Here is a 17,755-nt window from a genome sequence, read left to right on the forward strand (position 1 = left end):
CGGCGGGGCTACCTCCGGCGACGGCGGGGTGGTGGCGGCAGACGGCAGCGTCGGCGATGGGGCGAGGCGACGGTGGCGTCGGGCGGCGGGGCGACGGCGGCGTGAGGCGGCGGCGGCGGCGGCGGTTTAGGGTTAGGGTTAGGGTTCGGGGCGGCTGGGGTGGGCTGGGGCGCCGGGGTCGTGACTTATAAGAGCCGGCCCGAGGTGTCCTGGCCGGGTACGGCCCAAAGTCGGTTTCCATTTTTTTTAAATAATTCCAATGTGCAGAAAAAGAAAGAAAAGAAATACTAAACGGACTCCAAAAATGCCAAAATAAATTTTCCCCGTCCTCTAAGAATAAGCGGACAAGGTGAACATTTATTTGGGCCTAAAATGCAATTTTGAAAAACGCGTATTTTTCCTAATTCAAATAAAATAGTGATAAAACTCTGAAATAAAATCTTATTTGAATTTAATATTAAACCTCCAATATTTCTTTATTTTGGGAAAGTCATTTTATTCCCTCTCTCTTATATTTTAGAAAAGAAATATACGAAGATAAAATAATTAAAATCAAAAGATCCTCTTATCAAAATTTGAGAAAAACTCAAATATGAAAATAACGAAATCCCCAACTCTCTCCGTGGGTCCTTGAGTTGCGTAGAATTTCTAGGATCAAGCCAAATGCAACAAAATATGATATGCAATGATGATCTAATGTATAACATTCCAAATTGAAAATTTGGGATGTTACAAGTAGAGATGATCGCTATGAAGGAAGAACCTCTCGAAGATGCAAGGATTTAGAAAGGAAGGACAAATAATCAAGGAGCTACACAAAACGAAGACATCAAGCTCATGTTGGTGAATGGGTATCCGGTTCCGACTCCAACCACCACTCCAAGAGAAGCTATCACTCCGACTCCGAATATACTCAAGATGAAGGTGTTGCCGGTCTAGCACTTGTGTCAACCAACTCATATGACATATTTGACTCACCAAATGAAGGAATTGGACGATGCTTCATGGCTAAAGGCCCCAAGGTATCAAACCCCGAGTATATAGATTTCAACAGTGATGAAGATGATTTGCTAGGTGATGATGATGTACTTGTTGACAACTCTAGTGATGAATACTATGTTGAAACGTTAATTAATCATGTTAATCAAGATAAAACGAATGACAATGATAAGAAGGAGATTGAGCGTCTAACTAAAGAACTAAACACTCTTAAGTTAGCTCATGAAACTACTTTAGGAGATCATCGAGAACTTTTAAAAACTCATGAGAAGTTACGCTTTGAAAAGCTCAATGTTGAGCAAGAGCATGGGTTCTTAAAGGCCATCAATGATGATCTTCGAAAGAAAAGTTCTTCTTACATTGCCAAGCATTTAATCTTGTCTACTTACATGCCACAAGTAAAATTTAGCAACAAGAACAAGAAAGATTCTTCTTCTAGTAGTAAAAATAATCATGCTAAATCCAATATTGTTGCTTCTAGTAGTTCTCTTGATTCCACTAATGACTCTCTTAGCCAAGTTACAATTGAGCAAGAAAATAGCTTATTGAAGGGAATTATAGAGAAAGGTGTTTACAAAAGCCATGCCGGAAGTAAGCAATTTGAGGAAATTGTACGCAAGCAAGGAAGGCACGGAAGAATCAACGTGTTGGTTTTGAACGAAAGTTCAATGCCAATGGAGTTGAGTGGGAAGAAGATCAATACCCCAAGACAAAGTTTGTTCCTCAACAAGAGAAGTATGACCCTACTTCCTTCAAGGGGACACAAGCTCAAGATGATCTTCCACCACAAGACCACAAGCAAAAAGGCTAGGACAAGCTTCAAGAGGAGATTGATGCATTTAAAGATGCTCCAAAGGCCTTGGTCAAGTTGGTTCCCAAGACTACATCAAGTTCTACTTCATCAAGTACATCGTCAACCCCAAGGATTCCCATCAAGATGATGTGGATCCCGAAGAAGAAGAACTAGAGAGTTCTTGAGGGTGACTCCGCCAACATACTTCACTCATATTCATTTTGGCAAGGACAAGTGCAAACAACTTCCACATCTTGCACTAGTTCAAGGAGTCACAAACCCTCTTGTTAGTAAGACAAGGGACAAGGTAGCATAATGCTATCATGGACATCATCATGTGTGTGCTTCACTCTATGTCTATGGATATCCTTGTTTGTTCCTTGTGGGACTAACCCATGTAGGTATTGAAAGTGCAACTCCCCCCAATGGATTTCTTCAAATGATCTACATCAGCAATGAGCATCCACATCTATGATATCTACATGAAGTCATCATCGACAAAACCCAAGGTTAGTTCATCCCTCTTAGGGGGGATATCACATCTAGGGGGAGCTTTACTCTAAGAATTGAGCTAAAGCAATTGTAATGGTGTGAAGACAACAATGCTTTATATAAAAGTGGTAACCCCACTTGTGCTTAAACGATGAGTATGACCTATGATCAAATGTTCTCATTTGACTCCTAAGTCAGAATACTCATATATAGATGACCTAGCCATCGCTAATTGCTTGATACATGCTAGAGTGATTGTGCATGCTTTGCCACATATTTCATTTGCTATTTTATTGTGTGAGCATGTTGGTTGCATACTTTTCTCATCCAAGGACATGCATTTGTTGCTTTGATTGTTTGGGTTTTCTCCTTTTGCCAAATGGACGGACAAGAATGCCTAAGAACTCCCTCTAGCTATCTATGCCTTTCTCTTCTCAAACTCTATTCATGCTACATCACAAAGTTTGATCTAAGTCAAATTCAAACCCTCTGTGTGAGGAGCACTCGGAGTCCCTTTCTGTCATAGACTTAAAACTTCCAAAACCTCTTTGTGTATTTCCATCTAACCGAATCCTCCATTTTGGTCACAACGAGTTCACTGGGTTGATAAAGTTTTCAATCTTTGTGCAATCGATTAGAACTTTTCGGTATCACCGAGTTGCAGTAAGTGCTTGCGATTCTGCATCTCGGTGCCACTGAGTTGTTCCAATCGGTCACACCAATAGTGCCAGGATATATGTACTGACGGGTCAGAATTTGGAATTTCTCCAAAACCTCTTTGCTCGCACGTGTCCTGCTCTACCGCCTAGGTCTCCGGATCATCTTCTTGTCGCCAGCGATCTCCCGCCGTTGGTCTCCACCGCCATTAACGGAAATCCTCCCCTCCGTTGCCGCCGTAGCAAGATCATCACCAAGCTAGGATATGATCTCAACTCTTTGTGCTTTCTTTTAACTCTGATTCATAGCACAAAGGCAATGCCATGTTTCTTTCCAAGTATAGGATTGATCCATCCACAGAAAACATCCTCTAGATTAGATTTGAGTTGAAGATTTAGGGTTAGGTTTCCGCCGGACTCATCTCAGACCGACCGAATTGTAGGAATCAGTTCCACCGATTTGGCTTAGGCCAGTGCATATGTGATTTCGGTCTGACCAAAAGTTGCGAATCGATGTAACCGGTACCAGGACTTTGTGAAACCCTAACAAACTCGGAGTCACCGAACTATGTCTCGGTCAGACCGATTCCACATGTTTAGACTCCAAAGTTGCTTCGGTGTCACCGAGTTTTACAAATCGATAGCTCCGAAATGCTTCCTGTAGAAAACTAAAACTAAGTTTTGACTCATTCTTTTTGCAAAAACTCTGCACTTTGTGATGCTCATCTACTCTATCTCATCTACAACTATTCACAGGGTTAGTTCTCAGTTTGTTGTGCAGAATATCTGATCAAAGTGACAGTCAGAACAAGTCAGAGGAACGGATGGACTTGAGTGAGGGCACTAGTCCCTCTGGAAGCTATGATGAAGGAAGCAGGAGCACTCCAAGCAACCTGCCTAAGGCTCAGACTAGGAAGAGAAAGAAGAAAACATTAGACTCTGAAGATGAAGACTTTGAGATTGAGGAAGTTAGCTCAAAGAAGAAAGTGCTAAAGAAAGAATATGGTGATGCTGCTTCCACCAAGCCAGGAAAGAATGTGAAGGCCCCTGGCAGGAGAGTTCCTATGTCTAAGGCCAGGGGAGCAACTCAAAAGACCATGACATTCACACTTGAGCAAAGATCAGGTGAAGAAGGCAAGAAGAGAGTCAGGAAAACCACTACTAGAGTGCTTGGAAATCCATCTATGAGGAGAGACTCTGCTAGTGAGGAGCAAGAGGAAGAAGAGGTTGCTGCACAAGCACCTCCTGCTAAGTCACAGAAGCTGATGGGGGATGCCATCAAGTCTGGGGCAGTTCCTTCAAAGCCCAAGACAACCCCCAAAGCTCCAGCTCAAGCCACCAAGACAGCTCCAAAGAGAAGCACCAGGAACATACCTGCTTCAGAGAAGAACAAGGCCCAGTGCCTGAAGCTGCAGAAGATGCTGAAGCTCTAGTGCTCAGGAAGCTCAAACCTAAGATTCCAGACCATAATGACATTCACCCAGTAGCTCAAAACATGAAGGAGAGAAAGGATGTAGGTCTCAGAAGATGGAGACAAGTAGATCCATATGCTGTGAGGAGGAGGGCTGTAGTGGACTACAGGTTCCACACCAAAGAGCAACAAGATTTTTATGAGACAGTTTTGCTGGACAAGAAACCCATTGTAAGTGACATGAGATGGGTTGATTGGAAATAAATTGATGCAAATGCAGATCATTTCCCAGGAGTGCATGAAAGCTTTAAGTCCAATGGTATTGATGACTTTGTTGGTCAAGAGTTGACAAATTGGAATGATGAGCTCATTATGCAATTCTACTCAACAGCTCATTTTTATCCTGATGGAAGGATTGTGTGGATGACTGAAGGTCAGAGGCACCAATCTACATTTGATTAGTGGGCCAAGCTCATAAATGCACCTGAAGAAGAAGAGAATGACATTGATGTCTATGCTGAGAAGAAGAAGGATCATAACTCCATGGCCAATATGTATAAGGAGATTCCAGATAAACCCTTGGAGACACATAAGTTTGGGCCAGTCTACTACTTGTTGTCAGGTTTGGCCACCATAAACACCATATTGAGGCAGACTCTGTTGCCCAAATCTAGAGATCACGGGATGATCAGAGGCCATTCCATCAACTTGTACAGTTGTTTGATGGTGTGCCACAAAAGTTCAATGTTATGAGCTTGATTGTTGAGACAATCAAGTGGACAACAGCTGACCAAAAAATATCACGTGGGTATGCACCACACATTCAAATGCTGATCAATTCCAAGATGCCCAAGGGAGTGTACCTGTTGGACAAAGAGCATTTTTGTTTGCAGCCAGACTTTGAGGACAACACTATTGTCATGACAGCTAAAGATCCCACTTCCCTAGAGGCACAAAAAAAGAGAGAGAAAGCCAAAGCAGAGAAAGCAACAAGGATGCCCAGTGTCGCAGAAGCTTCAGAAGTGTTTCTAAAGTGAAAGCAAGACCAGCTTGGATATCTGATTCAAGCAACCTTGAGGATTGAGAAAGGACTGGCCACCCTGACTCAGAACCAAGAGAGCTTGGAGAGGATCATTGAAACAAAATTCTATGATCTGGACTTGAAAGTGACTAAGATACAAACAACAGTTGAAGAGCTCCAGGAAGAAGCAGAGGAGAGGAAGGGCGAAGCAACTACGCAAGTGTTCCACAGAGTACCTAGAGGACAGAGGTCTGCAGCAGTGCCAGTGCCAGAAACAAGAACACCAGCTTCAGCACCTGCAGGGACAGCTCCCACAACTCCAGTTGCCCCTCCAGTGGCAACCCTCCAGCTTCAAACATCTTCAACTGATGCTTTCGTCCTTGGAGTCATCTCAACCCCTCCTTCCAAAGATCAAATCTAGAGAGACGCATAGCACTATGCATTTTCGAGCTTTTTGGTAACTTGTTGCCAAAGGGGGAGAAAGTGTATAAATCATAGGCTTCGGAGAGAGAAATATTTGCTTCCTTTTGCTACTTATTTGCTTGCTTGCTTGGTTGAGATACTTTATGCCTGTGTGTGAGATACTTTGTATGATCATGTGCTTGATCATATCATACTTTATGCTTGTGCTTGAATGATGACATTATCTATCTATTGTATGATCATTCACTTTGCCTTGGTGATGAGTGCTTGTTCTTATTTCTTATCATTTTGAGCGCTCCACCAAGTTGTATGTGACATGGAAGAGTAACCCATGATCCTAACAGTTGTGCATTTGCAGTCCAAAGCAAACTTTAAACAATGCACAAATTTAGGGGGAGCTCTTACTTATCACATACTTCTCAAAGCAACAATGTACTTCATTCTTATTATCATTTTTCGAAGCTTTGATCTATATGTTGTCATCAATTACCAAAAAGGGGGATATTGAAAGTGCAACTAATCCCTGGGTGGTTTTGGTAATTCTTAACAACATATAGTTCATTGAACTAATGCTATTTCAAGATGATCATTTTAGAAAGTTCAATGATTGGCATGGCATGGACTAGAGATGTGGACCCCTCAAAATGCTAAGGACACATATTGGCAACAAGCTCAAGACTCTACATTTTCATTTTGGTGATCCAAGATCACATTGAGTCCATAGGAAAGCCAATACTATTAAAAGGGGATGAGGTGTTTCTTAATGGCTTACTTGCTCAAAATGCTTAGTGATATGCTCCAAAACCCTCAACCACTTTCTCACATCCACATATGTCCTAAACCTAAAAGTCAAATTTGGCCCCACCGATTTGATCTATCCGGCGCCATCGAGTTTCATTTGACACAGCCACTGCCACAAACCCTAGTTACTTAGGTCTCACCGATAGGGATCTCGGTCTCACCGAGATGGGATTGCAAACTCCCTGTTTCCTTTTTGTAACACTTCGGTCACACCGAAATGAGCAAATAGGTCCCACCGAGTCTGCATTGCAAACTCCCAGTTTCCTTTTCGTAACACTACGGTTCCACTGAAGTGAGTCAATCGGTCCCATTGAGTTAGCCCGACCAACCCTCTTTGTGCCTATTGTTGAAATCGGTCCCACCGAGTTTATGCGATCGGTCAGACCGAGATTACATTATGCCCTAACCCTAGCACATCGGTCTCACCGAGATGACTAAGTCGGTCCCACCAAAACTCTAACATTCATATTTTTACCTGGATCGGTCTGACCGAGTTTTATGATTTGGTACCACCGAGATTGGGAATCCGTGTGTAACGGTTAGATTTTATGTGGAGGCTATATATACCCCTCCACCCATTCCTCGTTCGAGAGGAGAGCCATCAGAACATATCCTACACTTCCACTACTCATTTCTAAGAGAGAACCACCTACTCATGTGTTGAGACCAAGATATTCAAATCCTACCACAAGAATCTTGATCTCTAGCCTTCCCCAAGTTTCTTTTCACTCAAATTATCTTTCCACCATAGCCAAATCCGTGAGAGGGAGAGTTGAGTGTTGGGGAGACTATCATTTGAAGCACAAGAGCAAGGAGTTCATCATTAACACACCATCTATTACCTTTTGGAGAGTGGTGTCTCCTAGATTGGTTAGGTGTCACTTGGGAGCCTCCGTCAAGATTGTGGAGTTGAACTAAGGAGTTGGTAAGGGCAAGGAGATTACTTACTTCGTGAAGATCTACCCTAGTGAGACAAGTCCTTCGTGGGCGATGGCCATGGTGGGATAGACAAGGTTGCTTCTTCATGGACCCTTCGCGGGTGGAGCCCTCTGTGGAGTCGTGCAACCATTACCCTTCATGGGTTGAAGTCTCCATCAACGTGGATGTACGATAGCACCACCTATCGGAACCACGCCAAAAATCTCCGTGTCAACTTTGCATTTGCTCCCTCCAAACTCCTCCCATTTACTTTCTTGCAAGTTGCATGCTTTACTTTCCGTTGCCCATATACTCTTTGCATGCTTGCTTGAATTGTATTGAGATTGCTTGACTTGTGCTAAGTTGCTAAAATCTACCAAGAACTAAAATTGGGAAAAGATTAAGTTTTTATTTGGTCAAGTAGTCTAATCACCCTCCTCTAGACATACTTTCGATCGTACAATGAACAACATAGGCATACCCTAGGTGAACCAGTTAATAGACAGAGATAGTATTCATTGCCGCCTCGATATGTGCCCCACAAGTAATTTTAAAACTCAAGTTTGAACATTAATTTGGACCTGACTTGGAGTCTAAGAGGTGAACAGGACGATAAAGTAGCAGGTAATATTAAGCAATGCATAACATAAGCAGAAACAAAAGGGTGCGACCTCTCTTGTGGACCCGTGTACTCCTCAGGTTCATCTGCTGAGTCAATGATGGTGATGCACAGTTGCGGTGGGTGCCGGCGGCAGGGAAGGAGATCTGAGGCGGCAAAAGACGGTCGGGAGTCGTGATGTCTGGTTTGGTGGATGCTTCTGTCGATGGAGCAGCTCAGGTGAGGTGGACGACGTCGCGGTAGGAGCAGGACAAACCACACAAAGTTTTCTTCGACACCTACCTATAACTGAAGTAATTCTATAAGGGCTCCTTTCGTTTGCAGGATTCAGAAAACACAAGGATAGGAAAAACACCAGAATAGGATAGGAATGCACGTGCGAAAAAGAGCATTTGTAAACACGGGATTTCTGTCAACTTGGGTGTTTGGTTCACAGGAATGGGAAGAGCAGAGGAATGCAAAAAACATGGTGAAATTAAAGTGAAACCATATGAAAGCATGTACAGTTAGAATGTTATTCTGCCACTAATGCACTTGGTCTTGTTTTCATGCACAGGATTCTGAAAAGTAGGCCCAGGTGGATGTTTTTCTCCATTCCTTTCAATAAAATGCATGAATAATTGAATAGTAGAGTGCCATAGGAAAATTTCCTATTGCTATGTTTTTCCTTTAGTTTTTCCTTTGAATCAAAATAGCCCTAATGGATCGACATGAATGTAGAGTAATAAGTGATGCGACAAGTGTACAACCTCTTTGCCATAGTCGTGTCGACCTCAACATCATTGGCTTGGTCGCTGAAGAAGTTGATGCAGAGGTGGCCGTCGGAGGTGTGGAGGAAGATTTGAGGAATCTGTAGACGGCGTCCATGGCACTGCTCTATTGTGATGGATGGTTCCGTCGTTGGAGCAGCTCCGGCGAGCCGTAAGACGTCGAGGCTGGAGCAGTACAAGACATACATCGTTAATCTTAAGTGGGATTCTAATAGCATCTCCAATAGATGATGTAAATTTTTTCCCTAACTAGGTAATTGCCCGTGTGTTGCAACGGGATAAATATTTTATATTTAATCATTGTGATTTATTTAGCATGGTTTTCGCATTGTGCTACAGAACCGAAATAAAAGATGCAAGCTCATAATTTGTCAAATGAGTACACAACAACTATCATTTCCCCTTTTTTCAGCTATGACACAAAGCAGCGTCCAATCTTTCAATTCCTATTTCAACTATCTTGGCAATATAGCTATATTTCTAGTGGTTATAATACCAACAGTGCACTAAAGTGCACCATAGAGTCATGCCACACCATACGCATCAATTCACAAGCAACTGATTTGAAGATGTGAAAGTAAAAAAGGAAAATCCAGTATACCTTTGGCACCCGCAAAAGAATCAGTAGAACTTTGGATGAAGAAAGTACATCGGAAGGTCTTGTTAGTTGCAACTCTGGCACAAGAGTACTCCTGCAAATAAAAATATTTTGGCAGTGTGTATTTATCTATAATAGATCAAGGGCAAGCAAAAGCAATCGTTCCCAGATGCCCTGAATCTTCCCCGGCAAAGACCTTGCATTACAAGTTGTTACAGCAGAGAATCACCATGTATGCTGCCGCCTACACGACCGGCAGCAGCAAATAATGCACACCGGCTCAATATAGGGAGTTGCAGAGAGTAAGCGAGCTGCCGCTCCACACGAGTTGCCGCTGTACTGACATCCAGTAATAAGTATGTTCTTTTCAAGTAGAAGGGATGAGATTAATTAGATTTTTCACTTTTGTATATTGGCACCTTGAATTCCAGTAGTGCTTGCACTTAGTTTGGGCCGGGCTGCACTATCATGTTCACAATGGAACACAACGTCAATACCTTTACATAAAAATTTACAGGGGAATATGAGCTGCCAACCAGCATTCATGTACACTTTGATCTGAGAACCTGCTGTAGGCAAGTGAAAACTGTTTCTGAATTTCAGAAAGGAAATGGAAAAGAGGGTATGTGTTATATACCTTCAGAGTTTGTCTTCATCGAAAACCTTTCCAAGCGAACAACTATGAATTAAGAAACTGTATTTATAATGCACAAACATTCTCTTCGTAAAATCCATGCATTAACCATCGGGGAGCTCTTCCATATATATCCTTGAAAAAATAGTGTGGCAGGCTTATGTTAGCGACAACTGAAGAGCACACAGATATTTAACATAGCATCCCAGTAGCAAGGATAAAGAAACAATATGCACTATAACACAACTAATTAATCAGAGCAATTCACTCCCTGTAACTGGAGATAGGCATTCAATCACACTACAATCACAACTGCATATGCATCTTGAATGCCACAATTTGAGCATCATGCACGCCTAGCCAACAAATTGATTGTAGTTGGATAAAACTGAAGCAGGTCCCCTTGGAGTAACACCTTTGCAAGGCATGATTTTCTAAGAAATGATGATTCAGACTACAGCCAAAGGAATAGAAGTACCAAACTGTCACAGATCGCATTGTGTGCTATGGGAGCTTGCCGAGGGTAGGATTGTCCTTGTAGGAAAGGAACAAAATTAAAGAAAAAGCAAACACACTTGACATTAGACCTGATCACATGGGCAGTCAAGCTGCTCCTTTAGGAAACCTTGGGCGTATAGGAGCCAGAGAGGCTGTCCGCTACCCCATCTGTGGTTGCCGGTGTTGCGACCCTTCTTGCTGCAAGGGGGGATTAAGGAGTTGTCGCCGCTGCTGGAAGGTCCATGGTGGAGGACATGGGAGAAGATGATGATATGGAGAGGAGACTCTTCCTGGCCCTGCCTCCACTGGTCTTGTTCCCTGGAGAGCGGGACAAGAGTAGGTGACTACTGATCGTTCGAGGCCTCTCTCAATTGGCTCTCGCACAGCGAGCCGCCATCGCCCCTTGTTCCCTGGTGACACCATCGCCAATGGTCGTAGAAAGGGAGAAGAGATGACTGGGCGTACGTCAAGAGAGAGTTGAGAAGAGGTGCTGACCTGCAAGAGCTCGTTGTCATCTGCATCATGGATTGCCGCTGCCGCCGCCGCCGCCCCGAGAGAGATGATGAGATGTGTTTCGGGAGGAAAATAGGGTTAGTGGAGAAAAAGCTGAGGGGGTTGAGGGAGGGGTTGAACCGGTTGAGTGGACACATTGACGAAAAAACCAGGGAAGGGTAAACGAAAAAAATCGGTGGAGGAGGGACGTGCGGGAGGAGGGCAGACGAAGGACAACGACGTAAGAGGGGAAACGAAACGCTCCATTTCTTTTAGGTAGTAGAGATTTAAAACAAAACAGAGACTAGCCAACTCGCATACACAGGGCTCCCCCCGATCGCTTCCTTCCATGGCCGTTCAATCGTGGTCAGCGTGGTCTTTTTTTGGTTCCTGCTCGTTGGATCTTCGCTCCGGATTGACTTGTGCATTTTCACCGTGCGGTAGATCCTGGCCGGGGAATGACTTGTGGCCCTCGCGCTGGATCGGATTGGCTGGGTGCCAGTTTTTTGGGTGCGGGCGGCCGCACGGCGTGCGCACGCGCGTAGAAACCCTAGCCGCCAACCCTTTTCGTGCCCACTCCGCCTCATTCTCCTCCCCGCTCGCTCCTATCCTCCCCCATGCCGCCGCCCCCTTCCCCCCGCTCGCCTCTGCCGCCTCCTCTCCTTCCCCGCACGTCCGGCCTACCCCCTCCTCCCTCCTCCTCCATCCTCCCTCATTCGTCATCACGGCAGACCATCTCCCGTCACTTGGGCCCCATGCTGGCGGCCGGGTCGGGGTGGAGGCGCAGCAGGGCTGCAGGGGCCCTACGTGTACTACCTCTACAGCCAGTACGGGTTCGACAAGGGCGACATCGGCCGCCTCTTCATCGCCGGCTTTGGCTCCTCCATGCTCTTCGGCACCATCGTCGGGTCGCTCGCCGACAAGCAGTGCGTGGTTGCCCCTTCCTTCCTTGGCGGAGTTGCGTTGATTTCGTCGGTATGCCCCGATGGCTGATGAGGGTTTGGGTGGTCGTTCGCAGGGGAAGGAAGAGGGCGTGCATCACCTACATCCTCAGCTGCATCACGAAGCACTCGCCGCAGTACAGGATTCTGATGATAGGCCGTGTGCTTGGAGGCATTGCAACATCGCTGCTCTTCTCGGCATTCGAGTCGTGGCTCGTGGCGGAGCACAACAAGGTAACTGTTCTCACCCAGATCTACGTGCCTATCAGTACGTTGTGTTGTCCAGCTTCAGCTTCGTTCAGAAACGACCCTTCTGTTCCCGCTTAATAATTAGCTATATCTACATCTTTGGATATTTTTGTGCCTTTAATTATGTGTATTTGCGTTAGTGCTCAGCATACAAGTGGCGTGCTGAAGCTAACCAAATTTTATTGTATCAGGGAGAGTTGACTGATGTACATGAGACCCAGGCGAAAATGAGTGTGCTAGCGGAGGCTCCAGGGATGCAGGGTGATAGGGCCCAGTCTATGCTCCGGTTGTGTTGTTGGGTGAGCTTCTTCACCCTTCCGGTTGTGCTGTTGGTTCCAGTCAATGAGCAATTTTTTTTGTTTATTACTGTCGACCAAATGCTCAGATCTAGCTAGGCTTCCATATAGAATTTTTTAAGCTTTTAAATTTGTTGTGTGCCTCGGATAAGTTACTGCAAATGGGATTATTGTTCCTGCTCAGGAGATGCTCTCTGACCTGACTAGAGTCATAGAAAGATTTTTTGGTGCCATTCTTAGTTTGTTTGGTACCTTGCTCTTTCCTTGTCAAGAAAGGGATCAATTTGTCCTGGAGCTCCTGTCCCCTTTATAAAGGAGGTTTTTGTTCCTTTGCTTGATGTGTCTCCCTCCTTTCAATTGTAGGATTTTCAAGATGGGCCTTCCTATCCATAAGTTTGTCTTTATACTACATATTAATTCACTCTTTTGGGTAGATAACTAAACTCCTGTAACTTTACATAATCATTGAACTTGTCTTTCCCAATCCGAGTTTTGCTTTACAACAACTTGATTGCTTGTGTATTTGTGTAGTTTTCTGCATATTCGTACAGCTCTGAATGTTGTTCCGTTCCTTGATAAATACATCACTCTACAAGGTTGATTAAAGAAGTTAACTCTTCTTCATAGCAGTTTTTCAAATGCCCTGATGGGATGACCCTAAACATGGATAGTTTAACTTGGTATATCAGCTCAAACACCTGATCTGCAAAATGGAGTTCCATTGGTCCTAACAGCTGTTCTAAATCCTTCAAAAAGAAAAAAAAGTGTTATACTAAATAAACTATCTGCTCTATTATTTTTATTTTTAGTCTTGCTTCCATCCATCTGTATATAGTACCCTGGGTAGCTACAGCAGTGATGCTCTTTCTTTCTCTTTAGGGAAGCTTCGGACGGGATTTAGATAAGGAAAAGGAGTCCCGTGCGAAATCGAGCGTCCTGGTGTTGGGACTGATGATCCGCACTTGTTGTCTAAATGCAGAACATGCGCATTGCAGTGGTAATGTTCTGAACTGTCCCTGTGTATTCCTTAGTTAGATGTCTAATAAACCAAGAATTTGACACTTGTCAGTAAGTTCAGTATATCATTGTCTACTTAGACAAAATACATCATGGTCAAACAATACAAATATTTCACAGGTAGAAAAAGCATACAAATATTCCTGAATGCTGTCATCTATATCTTGCTGAATGTACATAACTATTGGTCAGTTAATTCTCTCACACATCAAGCTACAAATTCAGTGTTTTCTTTCACATGGGGCTTGGCTGGTTTACATTTAATTCATGCATCATATATGTTGTTTAGTTCAGACTTGTGCATGTGCATGCATTGGCATTGATTTAACAAAGATATAGCATGGTTCTGTACATAAAATAGTATGACTATGCATGATCTATGAATAAATGCTCGGATATAGTTAGTAGTGAGATAGTAGGAGTATCATGGGCTTACAACTTCTAGATATCATTAATATTTAATGGACTGTCGCTGTTTAAAAATCTGGAATGTTCTTTCAAGAACTGTTAATCAGTGTTGGTATGAGTATTTCTTAGAGTTTGGGTTGCATGGATGTACATTACAGTAGCAGAGGTGCTTATTTTACTTTGTCCAGAAGTGGGGCTTTTACTTATTTTTGTTTACAATTTTTATCTAGCTTTCTATCAGTACCGACGACCACAAATGGGATGGATCGAGCAACCAAGACTCAGAGTGTGGTTGACAGTGCGGCCTGCTCCCAACCCTGCAGGTGCCTTACTGTACCATGCCGTCTCCTGCGTGCCATGCCCATCAAACCCAACCATCATATGAACCATGCCATGGCTCAGCCGCCTCAATTTTTAGCGCCAACAACGCTTTTCCCTGACAAGTTTTCTTAGCCATGGACAGTGAGGTCGCCCTTCTCTGATTTTCTCCGATTTCTTCATTTTCAGTTGTGATGTTTGGAGCAAGTATTAATGGTGATAATGATCTAAAATAAAATAGACCAATGGTATACACAAAAAGATACAGTAGGGGCCAATTGGGTGCCTAGCTTCTTAAACCAATGATATATATAGAATATTATTTGAGTAGAATAGGAGAGATGCAATTTGATGAATAGTTCAGCATTTGTAAGAACTTTCCAGCTTACCAAGTGGACTTGACAAGCTCATGTGTAGGCCTTCAGGTGTCAAAGTTTGTCTGCAAAATTTATCTTGTTTTAGTATGCTCAGAACAACTAAAGAAACACAATCATGATTTTAACAAAAGTTAATTGGACATTCTATTGAATTTCATGGTACACCATCCATTTTTCGAGGGAGTAGAGGCATCATGCCGTGTAACATTTTAGTTTTTTCTTAGCTACCTGGCGCCTATATTTTTGGAAGGTATAAATATCTTTAACTCTCATGAATCCTTATATTATTACGGCCATATGATAGACTCGTCCAGATTAGTTATTTTAGCTATGTATGTGCAGTGTTGGCAATACATGGGAGTGTAGTTTTTGTTGCATGTGTAGTTCTATGTTTGGCCCTTTGATCTTGAAAAACAACTGCTTCTTGCCGCTCTTCAAGTTATGTCTTTTGGGACAATTTCAAGTGCCTCACTTCCTCTACACATGGATCCTGTAGGTATATCCTAATGTAAGTGACACTGTTTTCCTTCTTTATGTACCTGGACGGGAGTGCTCATGAGGATGACGACATGCTACTGAACTCAATTTCAGAAATGGAATTGGGGCCTGGGGTTTGGAGCCCGCCCCTCATTAGAAGTGCCCAGGCGGCATGTCACAGTTTTTTGCTGAGAATTTACTAAGAACAATTTTTGCTTGTCTTTAGCATGAGGCTATAAGCCCTATAGCAGTTCCAGTGTGATGGTCTACCACTTGACTAGGAAGGGGGGATTGAAAGATAGCACTTGTCGTTTGGATCAATTAGTATTGGATATTTGAGGAAGTAAATGTTTAAACCACTAAACCTTATATTCTTTCGTGAAAAGGTTATGTGTTTTTAATCCATTAGCAGAGTTAGTTTGTCTAAAATAACTAACTATTTGGACTAATATGGAATGATAAAAATTTCAGAACTAGATGTAAAATTTGATGCGCATGGCTTTGTTTAACTTGCAGTCTGTATTTCTAATATCTTCTTTGTTGCTGAGGTTGCTTCTAGGTTTTATTACTGTGGATCTAATTTAGATAATTTGTAAATAATCCTATGTAGGAGTATGCTCATCTATAACAGTTGGGGAGGGAAATCGTATGAATTACATATTTTGTCAAAAATTGGCATTACTATATGCATAAATCTAAATTATTGTTCATAATGGATTCACCACTGCTCTACATAAGCTACATTTGCTAATTGCTATGTATATAAGCTGAATTAGTACCACTACTTCCTGTTTTCTTGCTTGCAATACCATGTATTACCTCTTTACTTTGTTCTCCACATTTTAAATTTTGTCTTTCTTTGCAAGTATAGTGGCCAACTTATGGTCTGCATTGTGTATAACCGAAATGATTGTAGTTTCCTAATACCATTATCTATAACCGAAATGAGTAGTTTCGTAATACCAAAGCATGTGCGCTCACGTATTTGTCTCTTAGTGTTGCTGAATGCATGAAAACCATGCCCATGGCCAAAAGCTAAAAAAGTACGAGAAATTGGGTTTTCATTTCTCTTAGAATTGTACATGTTCATGTTGTTGTCATTTTTTCTGAAATTTAGACAACTCTTTTCGCTTAATAATAGTTTACCGATTTCAGTGCATCCTATATATATGTATGTTTTGACTGATTGGTCGTCCTCTCATTCGGACTTACTCAGTGTTGCGTTTGTGTGTTCCTTTATCATGCGCTGCTTATTTTTTGGTTGTGTGAGCGGGTTGTGTGTTGTTGTTTCCATCCTCATTTAGTATGCTGATGTTTTTAAGATGACCTCTATATTGCTGGAAACTTAAATTTTAGTTCATACATTTGAGCAACTAACTAGATTAAAAAATAATTTCTGTAAGATTGAGGCCAGTTTATTTGGTAAGGTAGAAGAAAAATAAGATGAATACGCACATGTTATTACTGTACAAAGGCTAAACACTGAATAACACTGATGGTTCTTTCCTGAGGTTGAGTAGGAGTGTATCCCTTTTCTGTATAATTATGTCTTCGAAATTGCCGAAAGAATAGCTAGGTTCTAGAACAAACATGCTATGAATAATTGCATTACTACTTCAGTGAAAAGTTCCTGGGCATACTATGTGTTCCTCTAGACTTGGTTGAAAGTATTTCTTTTGTTATCCGATTTCTCACTAGGTACCTTTGTTGATGAATGTGTTCCTCTAGACTTGGTTATATAGACTCACATGATTACCTGATGCGGATTCTACAACTTGGAAAACACATCTAGAATATTCAAGTTGTCTGTGGTGCCCTGGAGAAAGCTTGCTACTCCAATCAACCACCTTACACGAGAATCCAGAATTGATTTGTCATTTCATGTTTGCACTATTAGAGTTTACCAACAACGCATCAAGGACAAAGTGTGTCATGGATTCCTAAGTTCCAGCTAACATAGCAAAATTGTATAGAGAGAATACCTGCATTTTGCTATTACATAGTTTGAGGCTATGTTTCTTGTAATTTTGATTATTAAAAGGATATCATTGCCAAATTATCAAGCATTTATTTATTTTCACATAACTCTTGATTTGAAATGGGACCTTGCCCCATTTGGCGCAATGAGTAATGTTATTATATGTCTTATTGTAGACAAGAAGCCAACATTCTTATTGTAAACAGCAAACCTTTGTTCTTTTTTTTGTTAAGAGGGGTTAAATTTGTTACCATATGTGCTTGCCCACAACTGAACTATGAATTTTCTTTTCAATGTACATATGGAGCTTGCCCACAACTAAACTATGAATTTTCTTTTCAATGTACATATGGATTCAACGGGTCTCTGTGCCCTTTTTGGCGATGGCACTCTTGCTCTAAAAAAAGGTTCTGTACCCAGTTTTATTCCACAGGTTCTGGGAGATCCTTCGTGTAAATGATAGCATGCAAAAATGTCATATATTTTGTGATGGAGGGAGTATTACTTATCCATGTTAATATTGTGAAGGATAAGTTACATAGGGGAGAAACTTTATCACCAAATAAAGG

General features: G+C 42.4%; 1 protein-coding gene across 1 annotated transcript; it reads left to right on the forward strand.

Annotated features, from left to right (window-relative positions):
* Positions 1-11,683: 11,683 nt before the first annotated feature.
* LOC123117455 (uncharacterized) lies at positions 11,684-17,551 on the forward strand. The gene is made up of 6 exons (XM_044538207.1): positions 11,684-12,051; positions 12,144-12,300; positions 12,507-12,614; positions 13,491-13,608; positions 14,267-14,359; positions 15,228-17,551. Exons 1-6 carry the CDS (start codon positions 12,011-12,013, stop codon positions 15,236-15,238), a joined length of 528 nt encoding a protein of 175 aa, XP_044394142.1. The 5' UTR covers positions 11,684-12,010; the 3' UTR covers positions 15,239-17,551.
* Positions 17,552-17,755: the final 204 nt, after the last annotated feature.

This window comes from Triticum aestivum, chromosome 1B, assembly GCF_018294505.1.
Source record: "Triticum aestivum cultivar Chinese Spring chromosome 1B, IWGSC CS RefSeq v2.1, whole genome shotgun sequence".
In the NCBI taxonomy this organism is placed as follows: domain Eukaryota; kingdom Viridiplantae; phylum Streptophyta; class Magnoliopsida; order Poales; family Poaceae; genus Triticum; species Triticum aestivum.

Coding starts and splice junctions, on each gene's coding strand:
- LOC123117455 (XM_044538207.1), top strand. CDS start 12,011: ATGCTCTTCGGCACCATCGTCGGGTCGCTCGCCGACAAGCA. Junction 12,301..12,506: donor TCGTGGCGGAGCACAACAAG/GTAACTGTTCTC, acceptor TTATTGTATCAG/GGAGAGTTGACTGATGTACA. Junction 13,609..14,266: donor AGAACATGCGCATTGCAGTG/GTAATGTTCTGA, acceptor ATTTTTATCTAG/CTTTCTATCAGTACCGACGA.